The following is a 26,617-nucleotide window of genomic DNA, read 5'->3' on the forward strand; positions in this document are numbered from 1 at the left end:
TAGAGGCAGAGAGAGGGGGAGACACAGAATCCCAAGCAGGCTCCAGGCTGCACGCTGTCAGCTCAGATCCTGATGGGGGACTCGAACTCACCAGCCGCAAGATCATGACCCTAGCTGAAGTCAGATGCTTAATGGACTGAGCCACCCAGGGCCCCCCCCCCCAAAAAAAAACTTTTTTAATAAATAAATAAACTTAATATCCTAATAATGAAAAAAATAAATTCTTAAGGGAGAGAAACCTTGGCAAAGAATTACGGTCCCGCACTTGGAGGTGAAAAGCGAAGGCCCTGAAGAGGTGGCCTGGGCCTCTAGCCTGCCCATGCCATGTGTTTGGAGCCCCATCCAGTGTGTGGGTTGTGGAGTTTTGTGTTGTTTTTGGTTTGCATTCTACTTGAATTCATTACCACCTGTATAGGAAAGTCTCAGTTCAGTCTCTCTGCTGTGCAGGGAAAAGCCCACTTCTTCCCTACTGTACTTCTCTGCTGTCTCTTTTACTCCTCACATAAAACACTTCACTTCTGGTCACCAGATGTGTGGGAGTTCCTGCCCCACACCAAGCAGTTCTCAGTGACAGCCGCTGGGTGTCCTACAATTCAATTCAATTCTGACATTTTAATTTTTTTTTTCAACGTTTATTTATTTTTGGGACAGAGAGACACAGAGCATGAACAGGGGAGGGGCAGAGAGAGAGGGAGACACAGAATCGGAAACAGGCTCCAGGCTCCAAGCCATCAGCCCAGAGCCTGACGCGCGGCTCGAACTCACGGAGTGCGAGATCGTGACCTGGCTGAAGTCGGACGCTTAACCGACTGCGCCACCCAGGCGCCCCCAGTTCTGACATTTTAGAGAGATAGAGCCAGATCCCACACGTTATGGGCTCAGTCCCAGAAGACTCTCGTGCGTGCCAGCTCTCCCTCCCTCTTTCTGTCTCTCACACACTCATTCTTCACACGCCAGTTGGAAACCCAGTTTATCACTGCGCTCCTGACCAACCGACTATAGATTTGAGGTTCCGATGACCCTCCCTCTTGAGTTCAAGTAATTTGCTAGAGGAGTTCACAGAACTCGAGGAAACACTTACATGTGCCCGCTTATTAAAAGATACAGATGAACAACCGGACAAAGAGACACATATAGGCAAGGCCTGGGAGGGTCCATGGAGTTGGGGTGCATCACCCTCCCAGTGCATGGATGTGTGCACCAATCTGGAAGCACTCTGAACCCCATACTGTTGAGATTTTTACGGAGGTTTCATCACCGTAGGCATGATGGGTCATTAACTCCACTTCCAGCCCCTCTCTCCTCTCTGGAGAGATGTGGGGTGGGGCTAAAATTCCCAAGCTTTCTGGTGACCGACCAGCCTCCATCGAGGACCCATCCAGGAGCCCACTCTGAGTCGCCTGGTTAAAAAGAAGAGATGTTCCTGGTGTTCATATCACTTAGGAATTTATAAGGGTTTCAGGAGCTCTGTGCCAGGAACTGGGGGCAGAGACCAATATATATTTTCTACTATCTCACACCATCCTGTGGTCATGCTGAGCCACGGAGTAGGAGGCTTGAGCTCTCCAATCGCTCCAGTAGTGTGCCGCCCTCTTTTACCTGCCTGGTCCCCGACACCATCTTGGAAGGTCTAAGTAGAAACATCCACACACTTGATATTAGTGTCCCTCTTCGAAGAAAAGATGTCTATGCCCAATTCTCTTCCATAAGAGCCCTGAGAAGGAAAAGAACGCATAACGTTCTCCAATGCAATAGGTCAACCCCATTGAGGGTATCTCCTTTTAGATGCTTAACTGAGCTCATTGAACTTCATCAGGCTTCCGTGCAAAAATACCCGAGAATTCCAATGCATTATTCTAACACAATCCCATCATTCATGTGCGATCAGAATGGTAGCCCTAAACTGGTAATGATGAGTGGTATTCAATTTCCAATGATCACTTTCCCATCTCCCACCAGTGAAGTTGGGCTTTCATAAGTTTCGGTGGTTTTCAGTGGGAACACAGATGCCAATCGCTCCCAGCTCCCAGCTCCCCCTCTTTTCTTACTTTGATTATATCAATTCTTTGGCTTCTAGGAAGATAATTCGGACTCCCCACATTGCCAAGGGCCAGTCCAAAACAAACAAACAAGCAAACAAAACAAGTGGCCAAACCCCGACATCCACTTGGTTTTCTGTTTATTGTAAGATGTTCATGCCCCAAGGCTGGTTCAGATAAACATGTTTTGTCCAAGTTCAGGAGCCGCTATTTTCCCTTGCTTCAGGAAATTATCTATAGGCAGGCCTTGGATCTTCCTGATCCATGCAGATTTGCTGGCTTTTTCTGGATCGAGCACTTTAGTGGGCTTCCTGGCCTGATAGTCCTTCGTCTTGGCCTCCCTACACTCTTTCTCCTCCCTTACAGTCAACAACATGAACTGAGTGTTCGCTCTAAAGGGGTCAAGGGTCGTACAGAAGTGAGGTCGTTCTCTCTTGATAGATTTGGTTGTCATGCCCGCTGGTGGAGCCAGCATGCGGTTCGGTTTAATGACCTGCGTGCTGGTTAATGGGCTGAAGGCGCGCACGGTCCCGTCGATGGAGCTGGTCACTTGGTCTTCACCCTTGCAGCTGCCGGTGAGTCGGGGGTGGATTATCACGGGCTGGGGTATGGTGGACTGGACTCGGGGACTGTGCAAAGAGTTCTTCAGGTTGGGCTGCAGTTTCTGGATCTCCAGGGGAATGTTGGTTTGTTTCACATCTACGGGAGGCTCGCTGCGCCTCAACCTATCAACGGCGTGTTGGATTGATTTTCCTTTGAAACTCAAGACCTTCCTTGGGTGTGGAATTGAAGGTCCCTGGGCATCGATGACTTGGGTTTGCGGCCTACGGGGATAGGCAAATGCCCCCGAATTATGGGCCTGCTGCAGGGCATTAACGGTCAGTAGGAACTGGTCAGGTGACATAGGGATTTGCCAGGACTTTTTCTTCGAGCACTTGATCATGTCTACGGGGCGTCTTTCTTTTTGAATTTTCTCATCATCTGGTTTTTCAAAAAAAGAAAACAAAAGCAAGTCAGAGTGTTCCATGAAAAATAGTAATTCGTTATGCATGAAAGTTAAACCCATCTGAGGTCTTTGCTGTCCAATGGGTATGCCGTCATGTGGGCAAAAATCCTCTATAACGCTAGAAATTATGACATATTCAACACAACAAGTTTTTACGAAATATACTGGTATTTGTGTACAAGTGTGTACTAAGCTCTAGATATGCATATTTTGGAGGGAACATATGTGATCCCAATGTTCCACACATTTTGTGACTTCCCTGTGGGAAGGTGCTTTCTACCTCATTTATGATTCACACAAAATAGGCCTTATAAATTTATAGTAACAAATCTCTATTTTTTAAAATGTTTATTTATCTTGAGAGAGAGCACAAGCGAGGGAGGGGCAAAGAGAGAGGGAGAGAGAGAATCCCAAGCAGGCTCAGCACTGTCAGCACAGAGCCAGACATGGGGTTCAGTCCCATGGACCGTGAGATCATGACCTGAGCTGAAACCAAGAGTTGGACGCTTAACCGACTGAGCCACCAGGTGCCCCACCGATCTCTATTTTTAAACGAAAACTGCATCACAAAGTTTGACCTCTATCTTATTAATTATTTATCAAATTTGATGCCAAATGATCTTTGGACATTTTCCAAACTCAAAACTGCATCAAAATATACAGCCTAAATATATCACAATGTGACCAAAAAAGGCATTTCCTGAACAAGAGTTCCTAAAATGTTTTTTAACGATAGCAGCAGTTCTAAAAGACACTTGACAGGGATAAGAGATTCATTCTGACATGCTGCATGACGGTCAAGACTTCCAAGGCGCCTAATACCTAGAAGTAACAAGGATGTCTTCACATGTGAGCAAATCTATTATCTCTCTTTCACGTGGGCTTTTCACTCCCTCCAATACCTCACAGATACACTGAAAGCATTATCCCCATTTTACGAAAGGAATAACTGAGTCATGAAAGTCATTGTCTAGTCTGACCTAACAATTAAAAGTCTGTACGTGGGGTGCCTGGGTGGCTCAGTCAGTTAAGCGTCCAACTTTGGCTCAGGTCATGATCTCGCGGTTCGTGGGTTCGAGCCCCGTGTCGGGCTCTGTGCTGACAGCTCAGAGCCTGGAGCCTGTTTCAGATTCTGTGTCTCCCTCTCTCTCTGCCCCTCCCCCACTTGCACTGTCTCTCTCTCTCTCTCCCTCTCTCTCTCTCTCTCTGTCAAAAATAAATAAACATTAAAAACAATCTGTACCCCAAACTATACCAATGCATAACTAGCAAATAAAATGCAACAGTGTGCTGAACATATAATTTTCCTTGACAAAATAGGTTTTATCCCAAGATGTTTGTGTATGGGCATACTAAGATGGGATGAAGCTTCAAATATCTCCCTGTCCACTTTGTTAAATAAATAATATTTTATTAAATTATTAAATGTTAAATTAATACATTAAATAGTATTTAATAATTATAATATTGAATTGATGATTAAATATTGTTAAATTGATGTTAAAATAGTAAATAGTAAAATATTAAATATTTTTACTAAAGCATATAAAACTAAATAAAATTAAGATGTTAAAATCTTCCCCACTGTCCTTTTTAATCCCAGAATCAACCACTCTGTGTGTGTGTGTATGTGTGTACATGAAAACACACAGTTTTTCTCCTTTAGAAAAAGGAATTGTTGGGGCGCCTGGGTGGCGCAGTCGGTTAAGCGTCCGACTTCAGCCAGGTCACGATCTCACGATCTCGCGGTCCGTGAGTTCGAGCCCCGCATCAGGCTCTGGGCCGATGGCTCAGAGCCTGGAGCCTGCTTCCGATTCTGTGTCTCCCTCTCTCTCTGCCCCTCCCCCGTTCATGCTCTGTCTCTCTCTGTCCCAAAAATCATTGAAAAAAAAAAAAAAAGAAAAAGGAATTGTTTTGGGGCACATGGGTGGCTCAGTTAGTTAAGCATCTGACTTCGTCTCAGGTCACGATCCCACAATTTGTGGGTTTGAGCCCCACGTCGGGCTCTGCGCTGACAGCTCAGAGCCTGGAGCCTGCTTCAGATTCTGTGTCTCACTCTTTCTGTCCCTCCCCCACTCATGCTCTGTCTCTCGCTCTCTCTCTCTCAAAAACAAAAAATAAAAACATTAAAAAAAGGAATTGTGTTGGGGCGCCTGGGTGGCTCAGTCGGTTGAGCGTCCGACTTCAGCTCAGGTCACGATCTCACCGTCCGTGAGTTCAAGCCCCACGTCGGGCTCTGGGTTGATGGCTCAGATCCTGGAGCCTGCTTCTGATTCTGTGTCTCCCTCTCTCTGTCCCTCCCACGTTCATGCTCTGTCTCTCTCTGTCTCAAAAATAAATAAAAAAAAGTTAAAAAAAAATTAAAAAAAATTAAAAAAAAAAAAAGGAATTGTGTCAAGAAAGTGGGGGTAGAGAGAACATACCTCAACATAATAAAGGCCAGACATGAAAATCCACAACCAACATTATACTCCATGGTGAAAACTGAAAGCTTTTACCCTAAGATCAGGAATAAGACAAGGATGTCCACTCTCACCACGTTTATTCAATGTAGTACTGGAAGTCCTAGCCATAGCAATCAGATAAGAAAAAGAAATAAGAAGTGTCCACGTTGGTAAAGAAGTTAAACTGTCAATATTTCCGGATGACATGATACTATACATAGAAAATCCTTGGGGCGCCTGGGTGGCGCAGTCGGTTAAGCGTCCGACTTCAGCCAGGTCACGATCTCGCGGTCCGTGAGTTCGAGCCCCGCGTCAGGCTCTGGGCTGATGGCTCAGAGCCTGGAGCCTGTTTCCGATTCTGTGTCTCCCTCTCTCTCTGCCCCTCCCCTGTTCATGCTCTGTCTCTCTCTGTCGCAAAAATAAATAAACGTTGAAAAAAAAATTTTTAGAAAATCCTTAAGACTACCAAAACACTACTGGAAGTAGTGAGTGCATTCCGGAAAGTTGCAGGATGCAAAATTAGTAGCAGAAATTCGTAGCATTTATATACACTAATAATGAAGCAGCAGAAAGAAAAATTTTAAAAACACTCCCATTTTCAACTGCACCGAGAATAATAAAATACCTAGAAATAAACTTAATCAAAGAGGTGAGACTTATACTCTGAACTATAAGACATTGATGAAAGAAATTGACATTGACATTGAATTGACATTCAATTGACATTGAATTGACATTGGATTGACTATAAGACATTGATGACAGAAAACAGGTATTCCGTGCTTATGGACTGGAAAAATTAATATTGTTAAAACATCCATATTTCCCAAAGCCATCTACAGATTCAGTGTAATCCCTGAACAATATACCAACAGCATTTTTCACAAAACTAGAAGAAAAAACACCAAAATACGTATGAAGCCACAAAAGACCTCAAATAGCCAAAGCCATCTTAAGAAAGAAAAACAAAGCTGGAGGTATCAGAATTCAGATTTTAATATACACTAGAAGGCTGTAGTAATCAAAACAGTATGGTGCTGGCATTCAAAAAAAAGAAAGAGAGACATAGACCAATGGAACAGAACACAGAGCCCAGAAATAAACCCGTAATTATATGGTCAATCTATGACACAGAAAGCAAGAATATACAATGGGGAAAAACAGTCTCTTCAATGAATGGTGCTGGGAAAACTGGACAGCTGCAACCAAAAGAATGAAACTGGACCACCCTTTAACACTACACACAAAAATAAACTCAAAATGGATTAAAGACCTAAATGTGAGACCCGAAGCCATAAAAATCCTAGAACACAGGCAGTAATCTGTCTGACATCAGTCGTAGCAAGATTTTTCTAGATACGTCTCCTAGGTCTCCTAAGGCAAGGGGAACAAAAGCAAAAAAAAAAAAAAAAAAAAAAAGCGGGGGGGAGAACATCAGGACTACATCAAAAGAAAAGGCTTTTGCACACAGCAAAGGAAACCACCAAGAAAACAAAAAGGTAACCTACTGAAGGGTGGAAGATATTTGCAAATGATCTATCCGACCAGCGGTTAATATCCAAAATATGTAAAGAACTTACACAACTCATCACCAAAAAAACAACCCAATTTAAAAAATGGGCAGTGGACCTGAATAGACATTTTGCCAAAGAAGACACACGGATGGCCACCAGATGCATGAAAAGATGCTCAACATCTCTAACAATTTGCAGAGAAATGCAAATCAAAACCACAATGAGATACCATCTTGCACCTGTCAGAATGACTAAAATAAAAAATACAAGATATAAGCATTGGCAAGAATGCGGAGAGAAAGGAACTCTCGTGCACTGTTCGTAGGAATGCAAATCAGTGGAGCCATGGTGGAAAACAGTATGGAGTATTTCCACTATTGGATATTTACCCAAAGAAAACAAAAACACTAATTCAATATATGCATCCTTATGTTTATTACAGCATTATTTACAATAGCCAAGATATGGAAGCAATGTAGATGTCCAACAATAGATGAGTGGATTATGAAGATGTTTAAGCAGTCATTAAAAGAATGACACCGTGCCATTTGAGACAACACAGAGAGTACCTGGAGGGTATGATGCTAAGTGCAACAAGTCAAACCAAGAAAGACGAATACCACCAGATTTCACTCAAAAGTGGAATCTTAAAAAACAACAACAACAACAATAAACGAATAAAAGTAGAATCAGACCTATAAATACAGAGATGGTTGCCAGAGGGAAGGGGGTGGGGGAAGAATGAGCAAAATGGGTGAAGGGGAGTGGGAGATACAGGCTTCCAGTTACTAAATGAGTAAGTCATGGAAATAAAAGGCACAGCATAAGGAATACAGTCAATGATATTGTAATAGCAATGTAATGCGGACATAGCATAATGTGTTAACTTGTCAAATCAGTATGTCATTTACCTGAAACTAATGTAACATTGTGTGTCAACAAACTCACATTTTTTTTTAATCTTTATTTTTGAGAGAGAGACAGAGTGCAAGCAGGGGAGGAACGGGGTGGGGGTGGGGGGGGGACACAGAATCCAAAGCGGGCTCCAGGCTCCAAGCCGTCAGCACAGAGCCCAATGTGGGCTTGAACCCACAGACCGTGAGATCATGACCTGAGCCAAAGTCGGACGCTCAACGAACTGAGCCACCCAGGCACCCCCCAAATTTTTTAAAAAAGGAATTGTGATAACTCATTGTTCACTAGGGTGTCTTTTTTCATATAATAATATATCATGGATCTCTTTCCAAGTCAATACATGTAGGTCCTCATGATACAATTTTTAGCTGTTAGCGAGTATTCCATAGTGTGAATTTTTCCGTATCTACTTCATCACTGCCCGCTGGTGGACATTTAGCTTGTTAGTGATCCACCTCAAAGAAATGCAGAAACTATTTTTACTTACCGTATAAGCAAGTACAAAATGATGGCTAACACCCAGTTTGGACATGCCTGGGTGTGGTGGGAGCTCTCATGCACTGTTGGTGGGACTGTAAATTGGTATATCATTTTTAAGGATAACTATGGCAATATCTTTCTAATTTTTTTCCAAATCCAATCAGCTATGGTAGTGTTCCCCTCTTTTGGTATTATGTTTTTTTAATTTTAATTCCAGTATAGTCAACATGTAGCATTATATTAGCCTCAGGTGTAGTGACTCGACCATTCTGTACATTACTCAGTGCTCATCAAGATAAGCGTACTCTTAATTCCCTTTACCTATTTCACCCATCCCCCCACTCACCTCCCCTCTGGCAACCATCTGTTTGTTCTCCATAGTTAAGGGTCTGTTGTTTGGTATCTTTTTTTCTTTGTTCCTTTGATTTCTTATATTCCACATATGAGTGAAATCATACGGTACTTGTCTTTCCCTGACTAACTTATTTCGCTTACCATTATACCCTCTAGATCTAGCCGTGTTGTTGCAAATGGCAAGATTTCATTCTTTTTATGGCTGAGTAATATTTCAGTGTGTGTATGTGTGTGTGTATGCACAAATATATATATAATGTACATATGTGGGGTATATATATGTATATATTTGTATATAGTATATGTATATATGCAAGTAAATACACACACACACACACACACACACACAACCCACATCTTCTTTATCCATTCCTCTACTGATGGACACTTGGGTTGCTTCCATAATTTGGCTATCGTAACTAATGCTGCAATAAACATAGGGGTGCGATATCAATATCTTTCCAATTTTTTTATGTTTATATATCTTTAAGAGAGAGAGTGTGTGAGAGCAGGGGAGGGGCAGAGAGAGGGAGACAGAGGATCTGAAGCAGGCTCTGTGCTGACAGCAGAGAGCCCGATATGGGGCTTGAACTCACGAACTGTGAGATCATGACCTGAGCCGAAGTGCGGCGCTTAACCTACTGAGCCACCCAGGTGCCCGATACCTTTCTAACTGTTAAGGGCCGTTATCCTTTGTCTTGGCAATGCCACTGCTAAGACTTTACCCTTGCAGGTATACCTGTACAGGTACATAAACATACGTATGTTCAAGGATATAGTAGAGCCCTTGTTAGTAGAGCCCTCCTGAAACTTCACCTTGAAGCTAGTCTCTGCAGGGAGTTTGACTCAAGTGCTATCCTATTAACCAAAAATATTTGAAAGGCATTTTAAATCTTTACCACAGTCTCTCCAAAACAACAAAGGGACATTCTATTCCTGATGACACAATAGTCCCAGAAGTGAGAAGTCTCAGTGGCAGGGAGGAGGCAGGCTGTGAGACCAAAACTGGAAAGGCAGCTCTTACAGAAGTTCTCACACTGTGTGTAAGGGAACAATGAAGGAAAACCAATCACCCTTAAGAAAAGCCAGACATTTTATCTCTTCTGAATTCTCAAAGATAAGCAAGGTCATGGGCTTGCTGAAAAACTAGATGGGGAAAAGTGAGCGAGCAAGAGAGAGAGAGAGGATCCTGCCCCTGATCCAGAATAAAGTATCACCGTTTGTCGTATCCCCTGCAAGGATTTTTGCTTCCAAACTCTCTTGCCCACCATCTATGCCCCCTTGTTTCCTTACAAACAGGACTCGCCCTCTTCCTACCATATCTTCGGGGTGATTTTGACTTTCCTTGACTTTGAGGTGCCTCTGTTAACACTCCTACATGAAGATTGAGGAGGAAGTCAAAGTAATTATATAATTCGATTAGGTCTACATAAGGGGGGGGGGGGTGGCGCATAGCTGGTCATCGAATGATTTTCACCCAGACTATCACCTTGTTTGTTGTTGTGTCACACTAGGTAAGTCATCCGGAGCCTAAGATCTACATCCCCTCCTGCCCTTCCTCTCACCCACTTTTCCTACTGATTGCCAAGCTTTAAGCATCACCTAAACCTCTTGGTCTCCTCAAGAGAGAGCTGATCATTTGTAGTGTATGCCTGGACGTGATCTCTTGATGTTCTCTTTAGATCTGGGGATCCAGTTACCCATGCCAAAATCGGGGACAGGTAAAAGGAAGGAGTCTGGCTACTGTAGCTCACTCCTAATTTATTCTCTGTGCGTCTTATAAATAGCATTCCCAACAGCACTCACACACAGACACACACACACACACACACACACACACACACGTATCTGCTTTATAACTAATATTTTCTGGGTACGCATGTTATCAATCAGGCTCTCGAGATAATACATTCTGCATAGCTCATTTTTCTGTGGTACAATAATATCTTGCCTCTGTTTTAAGGAAATAATTATGTAATGTATGTTTGGATGGGCGCAGATGTTGGTTGCTTTTTGTATTCATGGCAAGTGTACAGTAGATATCTACTGTACAAAGATTCTAATACGTTTGTAAACCTAGGCCTTGAAAATCAGGAGATTCTCTTGAGTTGGCTAACCAGTTGGTGAATCAAAAAGAATGGGCTCCCACCTTCCTTAAAGGTGAAGATTTACATTATCAAGAAATCATTGGTGGGCGCCTGGGTGGCTCAGTGGATTAAGCATCCGACTCCTCATTTCAGCTCAGGTCATGATCTCACGGTTCCTTAGTTTGAGCCCTGCATGGGGCTCTGTGCTGACAGTGTGGAGCCTGCTTGGGATCCTGTCTTTCCCTCTCTCTCTCTCTCTGCTTCTCCTCCATTCTCGCTCTCTCTCTCTCTCTCTCTCAAAACAAATAAATGAACTTAAATAAAATAAATCATTGCGGCACCTGGGTGGCTCAGTCAGTTAAGCATCCAACTTGGGCTCAGGTCGTGATCTCGCGGTTCGTGGGTTCGAGCCCCACATCGGGCTCTGTGCTGACAGCTCGGAGCCTGGAGCCTGCTTCGGATTCTGTGTGTCCCTCCCTCTCTGCCCCTCCCCAACTTGTATGCTCGTTCTTTCCCTACAAAGAAACTCATCCTGCCACCCTCTCATCCACTCCATCGGGTACCCTGAGGTGGCCTGGGATTCAGTTCTCTTACCTGTAGGTAACCTGGTTGCCCTCCGGAAAACTCGGGACCTGCGTGGTTTACTTAACAGGGACTCCTGCGTCACAGTTTGTTGACTGGATAACGAGTCCTTCAGGCTGGAAACCTGAGTGCTAGACCTGGAGAGAACTTCCACAAGGCTGTTTTCTTCCCTGTCCTCTTCTTTCTCCTTCTTCTTTTGTTTGGCCTTGTCCAGGGAGTACTGCCACTTTACATTCTCAAACTGGAACATGAGAATATTGCTCTCCGTGTTGATCACCATCCTGGAACCAAAGCAACAAGATCGCCCACAAAAGGAGCGTGAAGGCCACCACCGCCCGGGGCCTCCAAATAAGGCATTTCAATCACGGTCGTGTCCAATGCCGAGGCCAAGGGAACAGCGCCCGGGGGGAGAGACTGTACAAGCAGGATGGTGTCGGCTACTGGAGGATCTGGAGTGATGAAAGGTAGCCGGCGGGGCGGTGAGGGTCGTTTCCTTTAAAATTAAGTGTAAGCGCGGCCATATGTTCTGATTACTTCACTTTCCAAGTTAAAACATTTTTTTAAGTTTATCTATTTTGAAAGAGGGAGAGAGAGGGGCGCCTGGGTGGCGCAGTCGGTTAAGCGTCCGACTTCAGCCAGGTCACGATCTCGCGGTCCGTGAGTTCGAGCCCCGCGTCAGGCTCTGGGCTGATGGCTCAGAGCCTGGAGCCTGTTTCTGATTCTGTGTCTCCCTCTCTCTGCCCCTCCCCCGTTCATGCTCTGTCTCTCTCTGTCCCAAAAATAAATAAACGTTGAAAAAAAAATTTTTTTTTAAAAAAAGAAAGAGGGAGAGAGAGAGAGAGGGAACCAGTGGGAGAGGGGCAGAGAGAGAGGGAGGGACAGAGGACCCAAGGCAGGCTCTGTGCGTGGGGCTCGAACTCACAAATCGCTAGATCATGACCTGAGACGAATTCTGGCGTTTAACCGACTGAACCACCCAGGCGGCCCTCAAGTTAAAATATTTTTAAGTGAATTTCCATTCACGGAGTGAGTACCAAGTTCCTAGGGTGCCCAGCGCAGAAAACTTAGCTACTCTGCACCCCACCGTCTTGAAGTTCACTCTTTTTCTCAAGCACAGTATCCAAATACCATGTTTCTATTGCTGTGATGGGGATGAGGAAAACTGTAACAGAGGACTTTGCTCCCTCTGTCCCTCCATCATCCCCAAAGTCTCTGAGCATGCCCTAAATTTAAACAGAACAGCTGTGGGGCACCCAGGTAGCTCAGTCGGTTAAGCGTCCGACTTCAGCTCTGGTCACGATCCCGTGGTTCATGGGATCAAGCCCCGTGTCGGGCTGACAGCACGGAGCCTACTCAGGATTCTGTCTCTGCCCCTTCCCCACTCTCTCGCTCTCCAAGTAAATAAATAAATGTAAAAAAAATAAAAAATAATAATAAATTAATAAAACATCAGGTTTTTGTTCTTTACAAAAAAAAAAAAAAAAAAGGAAGGCAATATGGTTCAGGGAGATTAACTGATGTCTCAAGTGATCTGTGTAAAAGACGATTCTATCTGGGTATTTTCACATAATATCGCCCTGAACCTAGCATATAGCAAGTGTAATACTATATATAATTAGTCATTGTTCTGGTTTCTGTAAACCCACCGGCTCAGTTCTTCCCCAATGGACACTGGACCCGTCGCTATAGCCATCCCCCACCCTCCCATAAGTCTCCTTGCGTTAGAAGTGGGCATCAGAAGGGGCACCTGGGTGGCTCAGCCAGTTAAGCTCCTGACTTCGGCTCAAGTCGTGATCTCACGGCTCGTGAGTTCGAGCCCTGCGTCCGGCTCTGTGCTGACAGCGCGGAGCCTGGAGCCTGCTTCGGATTCTGTGTCTCCCTCTCTCTCTGCGCCTTCCCTGCTTACGCTCTCTCTCTCTCTCTCTCTCTCTCTCTCTCTCTCTCAAAAATAAATAAACATTAAAAAAAAAAAAAAGAAGTGGGCATCGGAGATAGATGGTCAGAGAAGGCAGGGCCAGGGAGCCAAGCAGGGTCTACACATTCACGGCAGTGCCTTACTGTACTCACGGCCTGACTTGCCCAGACATCAGGAACAAATTGAGAGCAATGTGAACCCCGACTGCTAAGCTTTGTGCAAAGTCCGATTAGTCCCCCGCAAGACCATTACCTTTCTACCGCCAAAATATTACCCAAAATATTACCCCTGTATAGCCAAAATATTATCCTTCTACCGCCAAAATATTACCCATCTACCGCCAAAATTGGAGGAGAGCACTGCCCACTCTCTCCTGCCAGCAAAGCCAAGGCTCGTGTCCCAGGGGAGCAGAAAATCATCCAAACAGAATTGCTCACGGCTCTGACCTCCACACCTACCACCCACCTGTTGCCCTCAATAAAGAAGGACAGCACGGGGTCACCTCTGCCATTGACTTTCATCACCTTCAGACAGTTCCCATTTAGGAAATTGTAAATGCGGATCTTGCCGTCGGCACAGGCGCTGATGACCCGGAGGAAGAGAAGAGCCACATGAAGCACCTCCCTGGAAGAGAACAGAGCGGCAGGCTGTACCCGTGTGTTGCTGGAAGGCTTGGGTGTGTTGGTAGCGTGGGGTATTTTGTGTATGGTGGGGAGGCAGCGGTCACGACTGCCGTACTGGTTTGCCAGCCATTCACCTTCAAGACGTGGCTGTCCTCTCTCCTCCCATCCCGCGGTTATTTTTCCTGCAGTCCGGTCGCAGTGCCACAAGGTGGCGAAACACAGAGGCTTCTGTCGCGGGTTTTGTGCTTTTGCATTTTTGTTTTGTTTTGTTTTGTTTTGTATTTGTTTGGGGTTTTTTGGCCGGGGGGGGGGGGGGGGGGGGGCGGGGTCTGATCCAGAGGTGATCACGCTTTCCTCTTACAATTTGGTTCCTAGCTAATGACTTCTGAAAAAGTCATGCTGAGAACTTACTGTTTTGATGCCTTTTCAGATAGTATCACTAGATATTTTTCAGTGATCTCTACACCCAACACGGGGCTCGAACCGACAACCCCGAGATCAGGAGTCACGCTCCACCAATGGAGCCAGCCAGGCGTCCCTAGCATCAGTGAAGAAAGAAATCCACGCATGGGGAAATGATCTTTATAGGAAGCAAAAACCCAGTGTTTAAACAGTTCCTTTGGGATCTTAAATGAGCGGCTTGCATTCTTCCAGTGAAACTTCCCGAAGGAAAGTTTTACCCAGGGACGAAATGTGTGAACTCCCTTTGGTGGTGACCAGCAGAAGAGAGAGGGCCAGGTGACGTAGATGCTTCCCACAAAACCTTCCCACAAAACCTTCCCACAACGGCTGCAGCCAAGCGGGCCTCCAGATGTGTGGAGTATTCAGCTACAAAATGTAATTACCCCATTCCTGTTAATGATACTAAAAAGTTGAATTCGGGAGCGCCGGGGTGGCTCAATCGGTTAAGCATCCGACTTTGGTTCAGGTCCTGATCTCGTGGTTCACGGGTCCAAGCCCCGCACCCGGCTCCGTGCCAACAACTCGGAGCCTGCTTGGGATTATTTCTCTCCCCCTCTCTTTACCCCTCCCCTGCTCAAGCTCGTGCGCTCTCGCTCAAAATAAATAAACTTAAAATTTTTCTTTAAGTGGAATCTGATGCCACCAATTTGTTAGATCTTATGTGTCTACCAAGTCCATGGATCCCTGCCATCTGTGCCCATCCAGGTCTGTCTATGGCCTTGCTCATGTGCTACCTTCTCCACAAAACCACCCTTTATCTCCATCATCTCCCCTCCCCTCGCACACACATACACAAACCTCAGGTACACTGTTAAATTCTCACAACCTGTCTCTTACTCATCTTTGCATGCCCAGCACCTAACACAAGGCCCAGCTCATAGAAGGTCCTCAATAAATATCTGATGAAAAGGTGAGTGTCAGCTCAGGTTTTGGAGTATGATTATTGATATAATGTGTTAACAGAATGACATTCACCCCATACCATTCGGCCTTAGCCCTGGTCAGATCCGCGGGTCAGATTAAGACATTTCAAGGCCCCAACCACTAGCAAAACAGAAACAACAAAGACCTTGAAAGCTACAGCATGCTTAGCACGTTCAAAGGACAGCAAAGAGGTCAATGTGGCTCCTGTGATGGATAGATCAGTCGATCAACTGGTCGCCCCATCTAAAAGTGAAAATAAGAGGCACTTGGGTGGCTTAGTCGGTTAAGCTTCTGACTTGGGCTCAGGTCATGATCTCGCGGTTCATGGGTCGGAGCCCCGCATTGGACTCTGTGCTGACAGCTCAGAGCCTGGAGCCTGGTTCGGATTCTGTGTCTCCCTCTCTCTCTGCTCCTCCCCTTCTTGTGCTCATGCGCGCTCTCTCAAAATAAATAAATAAACATTTAATAAATAAATAAAATAAAAACATATAATTACAATTTTCAGGCGACATCCTAAAGCTTGACTCTTTCCTTTCGTAAGTTTTGATAATCCAGACAACATGCTAAGAGGCTTACTGATAACCCCAGATAAATCACTGGACAGAAGCCCTTCCCAGCACCCACTCACCAATAACGCGGTCACACACCACAAAGAGTAAACACACACACGTAACTCAAATCCCCTTCCACTTCCCACAAGGCCAGCGTGCCGGCTCAAGAGGTTCCTACGAAGACACGAGGAAATCTAGGGCCATATTTTACCAAATGACTCTTGGTGATAGGTCCCCTAGAAGATCCATTCACTCTTTGAGTCAACTAGGGTAGCATCTTGTTTCCCTAGAGTTTTTTATAACGCACGCAGGGGAAGAAGCATTGTTCACGCGGTACAAGAGTGACGTCGCACAGCCTATAAAAACCCGTGGCCGTGGCAGAACCGTTAACTGACCACAAGATCCTTTCCAAACCAGGGGCGCCTGGGTGGCGCAGTCGGTTAAGCATCCGACTTCAACCAGGTCACGATCTCGCGGTCCGGGAGTTCGAGCCCCGCGTCAGGCTCTGGGCTGATGGCTGATGGCTCAGAGCCTGGAGCCTGTTTCTGATTCTGTGTCTCCCTCTCTCTCTCTGCCCCTCCCCCGTTCATGCTCTGTCTCTGTCCCAAAAATAAATAAACGTTGAAAAAAAAAAAAATTTAAAAAAAAAAAAAAAAAAAAAAGATCCTTTCCAAACAAGCTCAAATGTGACCTCAGACTACTTCTCCACTGGCTCCAAGCAGCCACCACCACTAAACTGGGATTGGAATTGTAAAATGAGACGTTTGCCGTCCTGGAATAGAATGTAGCCGGCAGACTTGTAAGAAAGCTCCTTCTTTAACCCCTTGGTTATTTTTAAATCTTTGGCACTTGGATGATTTTAAGTAGAGGCCTGGGGTGAAGACCAACCCCAAGAATTTTCAGTTTACTGGCATTGGCATTATTTGGGATGGCTCTGCAAATGTTCATAAACATATGTAAGCATGTGGCCATTCCACCCTGAACGTGCCTAATGTCGTCTGATAACAGATATAAATGTGTCACATGTGTCATGAGCCTAACATTTCGATAACTTCTCGAAACCCACATCTAGTGCCGTTATTACAAAATCTGGGCTGTGAGGGAAAAGGAGAGAGTCCCACATCCATCAACCAGGGCTTTCCTGGCACCTACTTCGGATGCTTGAAGGCCATGAGGCACGGCTCGTACTTTCCCACCATGCTCCAGGCCATGACCAGGCCATCTGCACCTCCTGAGACGAGATGCCACGGGTCAAAGCACAGACACTTCACGGCTCCCTCGTGGCCAATGAGAGTCTGCAAGAGAAGATGCCTCGGTTTTCAGCCCATCTGCCACTCAGACTGTGAGTCCTCCAAGGGCCAAAGCTGGAGGCTTCTTTGGATGAATCCCAACACGCTCCGCCATTCTTTGCTTTTGTTCGGAAAAAGCCAGTGGTGTCCATGCCTCCCTCTCTCCAGAGCTCTCTCCCCAGTGAAGGAATGATTAAGGAGAGCCTTGCTCCTGACGGCTCTGTGGCTGGGGCAGGCCTCCTCTTCCTGGAGTCCGAGAGAGGGCCAGAATTCACCATCGTCTTCTGCCACAAGGGAAAGGGTCAGGTGTGTTCCAACCCCAGGTCCCTGCCAGGACCACAGGACACTTGGGGCCTCCCCGTGCCTGCTACTGCCGGTTAGACCATGGTGACAACAATACTGAAGGGAAGAAAATGCACCAGCCGGCCCAGCAGCTTCTCGCTGCGCTCCGGTGTTCCCGGCACAAATGTCTCTCAGAACCGCCCACTAGAGCCAGGAGGTTTCAACTCTAGCAACACTTTGGGTGCGTGTGAGCATTCAGTCGCTTTCAAGAGCAGCCACTGTTCTCTTTTCACCAGAGAGTAAGGAGAAAAACTACTGTGACTTTGTTCATGTCCTTACCCCATGCAAGAGTCGGGGTAGAATGTTCTGGAAAAGGAAAAGCCACTGTCAAAAGACCCTGAGCCCGTATATCATACTGAGTCAGAACGTAGCCTGCTACCACCACTTGCATGCCAACGTAAGTCACATGATCCCTGACCCTCCACAGTCTCAGAATGGCCCTCTTTTGGGGTGGGGTGGGGGGGCAGTGGGAGGGGAGTTTCCCCTAAAATTCTTCAGGACCACCCTTTGGGTGACTCTAACATGATAGCTTTAAGATGGTCTGAAGAGCTCTATGGGGGACACCGTGAGTCTCCTCCCATCCATGACCATCGGTACCCCCTCCCCCCTCCCCGCCCCCGCCCCCGCCAGCCCACTGCTCTCTCACCTTTACCAGCTGGGCCGTGACAGTGTGCCACACTTTGACTATCCCCCGCTCACAGCTGCTCACGATGTAGTTGTCATTGATCCTGGCGGCCCAGATGGGGTCTTTGTGTTTGAGCGTCTTCAGGCACTTCCCTGTCTCGACATCCCACTCTGAAAGGGGTGGGGAGGGGCGCGAAGGCAGGTTATGGTGGAGTTCTACAGCCCAGCACAGAAGCCACGCCCATCAAGGGAGACCCTAGAAGGCCTCCGCCTGGCCCAGCACCCCTACAGGCTCACCAACAGCTCCAGGAGCCTGCAGCACAGAACTCCCTGCCCGTGGGTCCCTGAGAGAGCCGGCAACGCAGAGACCTTGGCTCTAACCCTACAACTCAGCCTTGGGGTCCAAGCGCTAGACAGCTCATCTCTAATAAGCCTCCTTCTTTTTTTTATTTATTTGTTGGTTTTAATATGAAATTTATTGTCACATTGGTTTCCATACCACTCCCCGTGCCCATCCCGACAGGTGCCCTCCTCAGTGCCCATCGCCCCCCCCCACCCCCGATCAACCCTCCGTTTATTCTCAGTTTTTAAGAGTCTCTCATGGTTTGCCTCCTTCCCCCTCTGTTAACTTTTTGTTCCCCTTCCCCTCCCCCATGGTCTTCTGTTAAGTTTCTCAGGATCCACATAAGCGTGAAAACATATGGTATCTGTCTTTCTCTGTATGACTTATTTCACTAATAAGCCTCCTTCTTGAGCCTGAAAAATACTTGCTATTGAGTGGATTTCAGGAAAATCACAGCACGTGTTTCATGGCATTATTCCTTCCAGATACTATTCGCCTGACTCACCCCATCTATGTCCAAAGGAAAAGCAAGTTGTCTATCCTTATTTACATTTAACCATATTTCTGGGGGTGCCTGGGGGGCTCCGTCGGTTAGGCACCTGACTTCGGCTGAGGTCACGATCTCACAGCTCGTGAGTTCGAGCCCCGCGTCGGGCTCTGCGCTGACATCTCAGAGCCTGGAGCCTGCTTCGGATTCTGTTTCTCTCTCTCTCTCTCTCTCTCTCTCTCTGCCCCTCCCCCACCCCTCAAAAATAAATCAACATTGAAACCATTTTAATGTTTGTTTATTCCTTTTAAAAAACCAATTTCTGAATCTGACTTCTGGATTTTACTACTTGAGAGACGGCCACAGCTGGGGGCAGGCTTCACGTTTTTACCACCCACCATCCTGCGAGTGTTGGGAAGGTGTCAAAATAGATGAGCAGGTGGGAGAATAGACCTTAAAGGAAGAAACTGGAAGCAGGCACCACAGATTCGGGAATGAGACCGTTAAAGTTGGCCCCATCAGCCCCAAAGTACCTCTCAGGCAACAGAGTGTACGACCTAAGACCAAGTAATGACCGCAACCTAAGACCAAGTAATGACCGCAGCTGATACCTCCATAGAGCACTAACGACGAGCCAGGCCCCATTGGAAGTGCTTGGTGTATATTAACTCGTCTTCGCGAGACAGCTACTGTCTTTATTCCCCACTACACAGATGAGGAAACTGAGGCATAGAGGGGTTCAGTAACCTGCTCAAGATCACGCAGATGGCAAGCAGATAGAGCTGGGATTCGGACCCTTAGAGCCTGGCCCCAGAACCCATGCTCGTAACCACATACGCTAGATCAACCCTAACTTCTGTAAGTACGCTTTTCTTCACTTGTTTTTTCCATATACGTTGGCCTCTTATCCAATTAGAAAGCACAAAGTTGATGGGCTCCCGGCTGGCTCAGTCAATACAGGGTGTGACTCTTGACCTCGGGGTTGTGAGTTCGAGCCCCACGTCGGGGGTAGAGATTGCTTAAAAATAAATTCTTTTAAAAAAAAGGGGGGGGGGGAGAAGGCTGAAGGATGAATTAAAAGATTCATTGGGAATCGTTGGGAAAAGATTCATCGGGGGAAACCCAGGGGGAACAGGTAGGCCAGGAGGCTGTGACTTCCTGGGTCCCTCGCCTCCCTTCGCTTTGCGTTCTTTCCTCGTGCTTTGCAGGGGAAAGCTCCACGCCTGGCGTCTCCGCCGTTCGTTCCGATTGGTAACCACCAAACCAATGCAGCTGGAGCCCCAGACCTATGGTGCAGTCAACTCACGTGGCAACTCACACGTGCGTCTGCCTCCTGCAGTCCTCACCTGGGTGTCCTTGGGACTCCCGTACCCAGTGTGTTAGCTTTCTATCGCTGCTGTAACAAATTCCCGCAAGGTTAGTGGCTGAACGCAACACAAATGTACTATCTGACGGAAGCCTGATGTGACCTCACAAGGCTAAAAAATCAAGGTGTCCGCAGAGCTGTGTTCCCTTATGGAGATTCTGGGGCTGGAGGGATCCGTATCCTTGCCTGTTCCACCTTCCCAGGGCCACCCATATCCCTTGGCTCATGACCCCCTTTCTCCATCTTCAGAGCCAGCAACGTCGCAGGTGTCTGAGCACTCCTCATTGTCGCATCTCCTTTTGATCACGGACAAGACAGTTTCTGTTTTTAAGGACCCATGTGATTACCCATGGGCCCACACTGATAACCCAGGGCAGTCTCTCCCTTTTCGGGTCCTCAGCTTAATCACATCGGCAAAGTCCCTTTTGCCGTGCAAGGTGACACGGTCACGGTTTCCGGGGATTAGGAGGTGAACGTGTTCGGTTGGCCATTATTCTGCCTACCACACTCAAGAGGTCCAAAACTGAAGCCAGCATCTCCCCCTTCGTTCCTCACCCTACCATATTCTTCCCCTGTGGTCCTTATTGCCGTTAATGGCACTTCCAAATACCCAGTGACCTGAGTTTAAAAGTCCGGCCTCATTATCTGCCCTCCTGTCACCTCATGTAAACTCATAGCCACCTGACTTTCTTCACACTTGCCTGTTCTTGGCTATTCTTTTTTAAATTTTTTTTTTAACGTTTATTTATTTTTGAGACAGAGAGAGACAGAGCATGAACGGGGGAGGGTCAGAGAGAGAGGGAGACACAGAATCTGAAACAGGCTCTGGGCTCTGAGCAGTCAGCACAGAGCCTGACGCGGGGCTCAAACTCATGGACGGTGAGATCGTGACCTGAGCCGAAGTCGGATGCTTAACCAACTGAGCCACCCAGGCGCCCCCTGTTCTTGGCTATTCTGAAGATACCACCGCAGTTCTCCAGACTGGGTACTGTCTTCACTTGTCCCCATCTCCACACAGTCCCTTCCCTCCAACCTTCTTCCACACAATGACTAGAGTCATCTTTCTCAGAAACACATCTGATCATGTCAGTCCACAGCTCAGAGTGCATTTATAGCCTCCTGCATTCTATAGGATGAAGGTCAACTTCCTACCCGGATGCAGAAGGCCCTTGATAATCTGGCCCCAAACAAAGTAACCAGCCTTCTGTCTGACACCACACGCTCTACTGCAGCCGTACCCAGCAAGGGGAAATTCCCCAAATACACCATTTTCTTCAACCTTCTGCAAATTTGCCTGTGCTGTCCCTTCTGCTTAGAACGGCATTCATTCTTCCACCGCTTGTAGAACGACGCATCATCAAGACCACACTCAAACAGCACCCTGTCTGTGGCGCTTTCCCTCACTCTTATTTCTGTGGTCCCTTAGAACTCCGCGTGTTGGTTAGGAGCGCGTGATCTAGAGTCAGACAGCCCTGGGTTCAAATCCCCACTCCACCACTCAGCGGCTCTGATCTGGGGCAAGCTGGTTTTTTCTCCGAGTTTTGGATTCCTCATCTGCATCCATGCCACAGGCTTCTTGTGAGGGTTGAATACGATAATATATGTAAAGCACCAATGTCAGTCATGAACTTGGTACTCAATAAATGGTGGCAGTTACTATTCACATATTTATGATCTCCTCCATTGTATATTTATGTATCTGTCTGCATTATGAGATTATGAGCCTCTTGGGGAAATAAAAAGCCATATTGAACAGGGTCATATTCATTTTTTTTAGCACTTAGCACAGCGTCTAGCATATTGTAGGTATTCCACAAATAGTTGTGAAGTAAATGGATGGATGGATGGATGGATGGATGGATGAGTAAAAGAATGTCTTCCTACATAAATGAGCTAAACAAGTATTTTGACAACCCATGGATTTGGGGAAGCTTCTTAGAAAGTTTAAGGCATTTCTGTCTCACCTTTCACCTGGCAATCTCTTGCTCCGGATACAAGTTTGTTCATATATAAATCCATGCAAGTGACTGTCCCCTGATGGCCATTGAAGATTCTTATACAAGCCCCACTTTTCAGATCCCAGTATCTGCAGGAATCAGGCCAAAAACAAAAAACAAGAAATGCTTTTGAGATTTTTCTCAGGGCCCAAGGGATCATATGGCACACAAGTTCCCTTAGATCAACAGTTTTCTGGAAGGCGGCAAAGTTTCAGGGTTAAGGTCAGAGTCAGAGGCCTGGATTTGATTTCCAGTGGCAGCACCCGTTAGGTGTAACTTTGGGAAAGTTACCTAATTTCCGTGTAAGTGTCATTTCCTCATTGGTGAAACGGAAATGATAATAATAATAGTTCCCTCTTAGGGTTTTTGGTAAAGAATTAAATATACAAATTGGATGATGGTCACCCAGGCGTGATTTCCACCCCTAGAGGATATTTGACAATGTCTGGAGACATTTTTGGCTGTCACAAGTAGGGAGAGAGCTGCTAATGTATCCGGTGCTATGGTCCAAGGGTACGGCTAAATGTCCTCCAGTGCACGGGACAGCCTCCACAGAAGGTACTTTCCAGCCGCAAGTTGAGAAATCCTGCATTGATTCGTGTAACATTGGAACAGCGATCAACGTGTAGGAAATGCATAATAAATGTTGGTTGGTATTACATTGGAAGAGGTTTCTGGAATGACCACCAGGCTTAAAACCCATGGCACCCATTCAACAGCAGAGGTGGTCTTCAAACAGGAACAACAGAACAATCTACTTCAGACATTTGGATCCAAAACAACTTCTAAAGCATATCTTAGAGATCTACGGGAACAGAGGTATGAGTCACACTGTTCTTTAATAAGCAAATTTGCCTGAGGTCTCTCAACTGTCGCTGATACAGACTCGCATTTCACCCGGATTGCTTTTATGACAGGGCAAAAATGTAATGTTAAGGTAGTAGATTCTGGAGTGAGGCTGCCTGAAGTCCAATCCAGTCCATCACCTACTTACTAGCTGGTATGATCTTAGAGGAGCTAATAACCACCCTGTATCTCAGCTTCCTCATCTGCAAATTGAGGCTAATAATGGTAGTTGCCTCATAGAGTTCTTATGAGACTTGGTACATAATAAACGATTAATAAGTGTTTCTTTTGTTTTCCTTCGAATGTGCTAAGCTTTTTCTTCTAATACTCCCAAAGGGGGGCGCCTGGGTGGCTCAGTCGGTTAAGCGGCCGACTTCGGCTCAGGTCATGATCTCGCGGTCCATGAGTTCGAGCCCCGCGTCGGGCTCCGTGCTGACAGCTCAGAGCCTGGAGCCTGTTTCAGATTCTGTGTCTCCCTCTCTCTGACCCTCCCCTATTCATGCTCTGTCTCTCCCTGTCTCAAAAATAAATAAAAACAACAACAAAAAAATATATATATAATACTCCCAAAGGTCCTGTGGCCTTACCCATCTGTCACAGGTATGGGGGGAAAGGAGAAGAATGACTAGGCAGAGCACCAAGAATTTTCAGGGCAATGGAAATAATTCTATATGATACCATGATGATGGATACATGTCTTTATGCATTTGCCCAAATTCATAAAATGTACACCACCAAGAGTGAAACTTAAAGTAAACTACAGATTTGGGGTGACTTATGATGTGTCAATGGAGGTTCGCCAGTTGTAACAAATGTCCCGCTCTGGCCGGGGAGGCTGTGCATGTGAGGAGCACAAGGTAATGGGAAATCTCAGTACTTTGCTCTCAAACTTTGCTATGAACCTAAAACTACTCTATAGGAATTGTCTTTTTTAGAAGATGTTTTTGATGCAAGAACAGAAAAACAAACCAAGAGTCTACAAGAGAGAGCTCACAGAGACATTCTCATCTATATGTGGGGAAATCACCATATGATAAAGATGGCCCCACAGGTCAGTGGAGAAAATGGCAGGTTCCTGACTAAATAACCACTGTGGGGGAAACTGCTCACTTTCTTTCAAAATAAATAAATATAATGGAAACTCTACCCAACATCACATACAAAGTTGGGCTGCAAATGGTTCAAAGAACTGAATGCAAAAAGTCAAACTATAAAGTTAATGGGACAAGGGGCGCCTCGCTGGCTCAGTCGGAAGAACATACGACTCTTGATCTCAGGGTCATGAGGTCAAGCCCTACCTTAAGTGTAGAGATTACTTAAAATAAATAAATAAACTTTGGAAAATAAATTTAAAAAATAAAGTTAATAGGACAAAATATTTTAAAACGTCTTTGTGACCTAGGACTAGACAGACTCACCGACACAAGTCAAAACAATGGATAACGTCGTATTACAGCAATATTAGAATTTTTATTCAACAAAGAACACTATAAGCAAAGTTAATGGGTTGATGAAGAAATGGAAGATGGTATTTGCAATTTTTAAACTGACAAGGGACTAATATATAGAAGAAAACACAGGGGCACCTGGGTGGCTCAGTCGGTTGAGCGTCCGACTTCAGCTCAGGTCATGATCTCACGGTTTGTGAGTTCGAGCCCCGCATCAGGCTCTGTGCTGACAGCTTGGAGCCTGGAGCCTGCTACAGATTCTGTGTCTCCCTCTCTCTCTGCCCCTCCCCTGCTCATGCTCTGTCTCTCTCTTTATCTCTCTCGCTCTCAAAAATAAATATTTTTTTTAAAAGTTAGAAGAAAACACATAGAACTGCAAATCAAGAAGCAAATTAGAGGAGCCCCAATAGAAAAATGGACAAAAGATATAATCAGGCAATTTCTAAAAGAAGAGGCAAACTTATTAGTAGCCAAAGTCATGCAAATGGAAATGATTTTACACATACCCATCTGGCAAAAATTTGAAAGCTGGCTGAAGCCCAATGTTGGTAGGGAAATACAGTTACAGGATCCCTCCTAGGGAGAATGTAGACCCATAAAGTCACTCTGAATTCAGTCTAGTACTTGGTCAAATTAGGTAGCACCTACCCTATATCTCAGCAAGTCCATTGCTGGGCATATATATACCTCAGAAATCTCACAATGTCCACGAGGGGACAAAGATGTTCCATGCAGCTTTACTTGGAGGCCAGCTAGTTTCCATCACTGGGGAAGCAAGTAGGTGAAATGTATATTGGAGTACTACATAACTAACTAGACAGTAATGGATAAATCTTTGGAACATAGGATGGGGTACAAAAGTGAAAAGCCAAGATAAGCTTAAAATAATACCATGGATGATAGATAGATAGATAGATAGATAGATAGATAGATAGATAAATAGATAGATAGATAGATAGATAGATAAATCAAAGAAACCATGGATGAAAATTATAAACATGTGTATAAAATATATCCAAATACATTTTCTTTTTTTTTTTTAATGTTTATTCATTTTGAGAGACAGAGAGAGACAGAGCATGAGCGGGGAAGGGGCAGAGAGAAAAGGAGACACAGAATCAGAAGCAGCCTCCAGGCTCTGAGCTGTCAGCACAGAGCCCGACGAGGGGCTCGAACCCACGAACCGCGAGATCATGACCTGAGCCGAAGTTGGACGCTTAACCGACTGAGCCACCCAGGCGCCCCAATACACATTTTCAAAGGACTCACATAAATAGAAAGATCCACACTGACAAAGATGAGAAGGTAGCCCATGGGGAAGGAAACGGGAGTGAAGAATAGAGAAAAGAGAATTAATAAATAGATGAATAAAACAGGAATGGAGCCTTGTACAGACCAATAATAACAATACGACATGAACAGGGGCACCCGGGTGGCTCAGTCGGTTGAGCGTCCAACTTCGGCTCAGGTCATGATCTTTTGGTTCGTGGGTTCGAGCCCCACATCAGGCTCTGTGCCGACAGCTCAGAGCCTGGAGCCTGCTTTGGATCCTGTGTCTCCCTCTCTCTCTGCTCCTCCCCCACACTCATTCTGTCTCTCTCTGTCTCTCACAAATAAATAAAACGTTAAAAATTAAAAAAAAAAGACTTTAAAGACCAAAGTAATTAAGATAGTGTGGTTTTGACCAACAATAGCCACACAGGCAAAAGAAGCAGAGTAAAGAGCCAAGAAATTGAAATCTGTGGACACTTATGACAAAGCAGCAGGACAGACCAATGGGAGTTTTTTCCCATAAATGGTACTTAAGTAATTAGATATAAAAGCAAAGAGGAAAGGGGAAAAAATGGAATTGGATCTCTACCTCATATGATAACAAAAATGAGGTTCAAGTGGATTGAAGACACAAAGATCACAGGGAGGGATTTCTTATTAAACGAGTCAAATCTGCAAAGTCGACTACCTTAAAGTTAAGGATTTCT

The 26,617-nt window shown here is 45.7% G+C and overlaps 1 protein-coding gene across 4 annotated transcripts in view; it reads right to left on the reverse strand.

The window, feature by feature from the left end:
- Positions 1-2,162: 2,162 nt before the first annotated feature.
- The window catches only part of FBXW10B (F-box and WD repeat domain containing 10B), a 34,558-nt gene continuing 10,103 nt past the window's right edge, over positions 2,163-26,617 (reverse strand). For 2 of the 4 annotated variants that reach the window (XM_086686077.1, XM_086686078.1), the window contains 6 exons: positions 22,312-22,433; positions 18,174-18,322; positions 17,049-17,191; positions 13,802-13,960; positions 11,434-11,702; positions 2,163-3,020 (listed from right to left, as the gene is read on the reverse strand). In XM_086686077.1, coding sequence (XP_086542203.1) covers positions 2,212-3,020; positions 11,434-11,702; positions 13,802-13,960; positions 17,049-17,191; positions 18,174-18,322; positions 22,312-22,433 — 1,651 coding nt within the window. In that variant the 3' untranslated portion in view covers positions 2,163-2,211. The remainder of the gene's footprint in view (positions 3,021-11,433; positions 11,703-13,801; positions 13,961-17,048; positions 17,192-18,173; positions 18,323-22,311; positions 22,434-26,617) is intronic. The other 2 variants (XM_086686080.1, XM_086686079.1) reach the window with 2 other exon arrangements.

Source organism: Puma concolor, chromosome E1 (assembly GCF_028749965.1).
Source record: "Puma concolor isolate L17-30 chromosome E1, mPumCon1.1.hap2, whole genome shotgun sequence".
NCBI classification, from domain to species: Eukaryota; Metazoa; Chordata; class Mammalia; order Carnivora; family Felidae; genus Puma; species Puma concolor.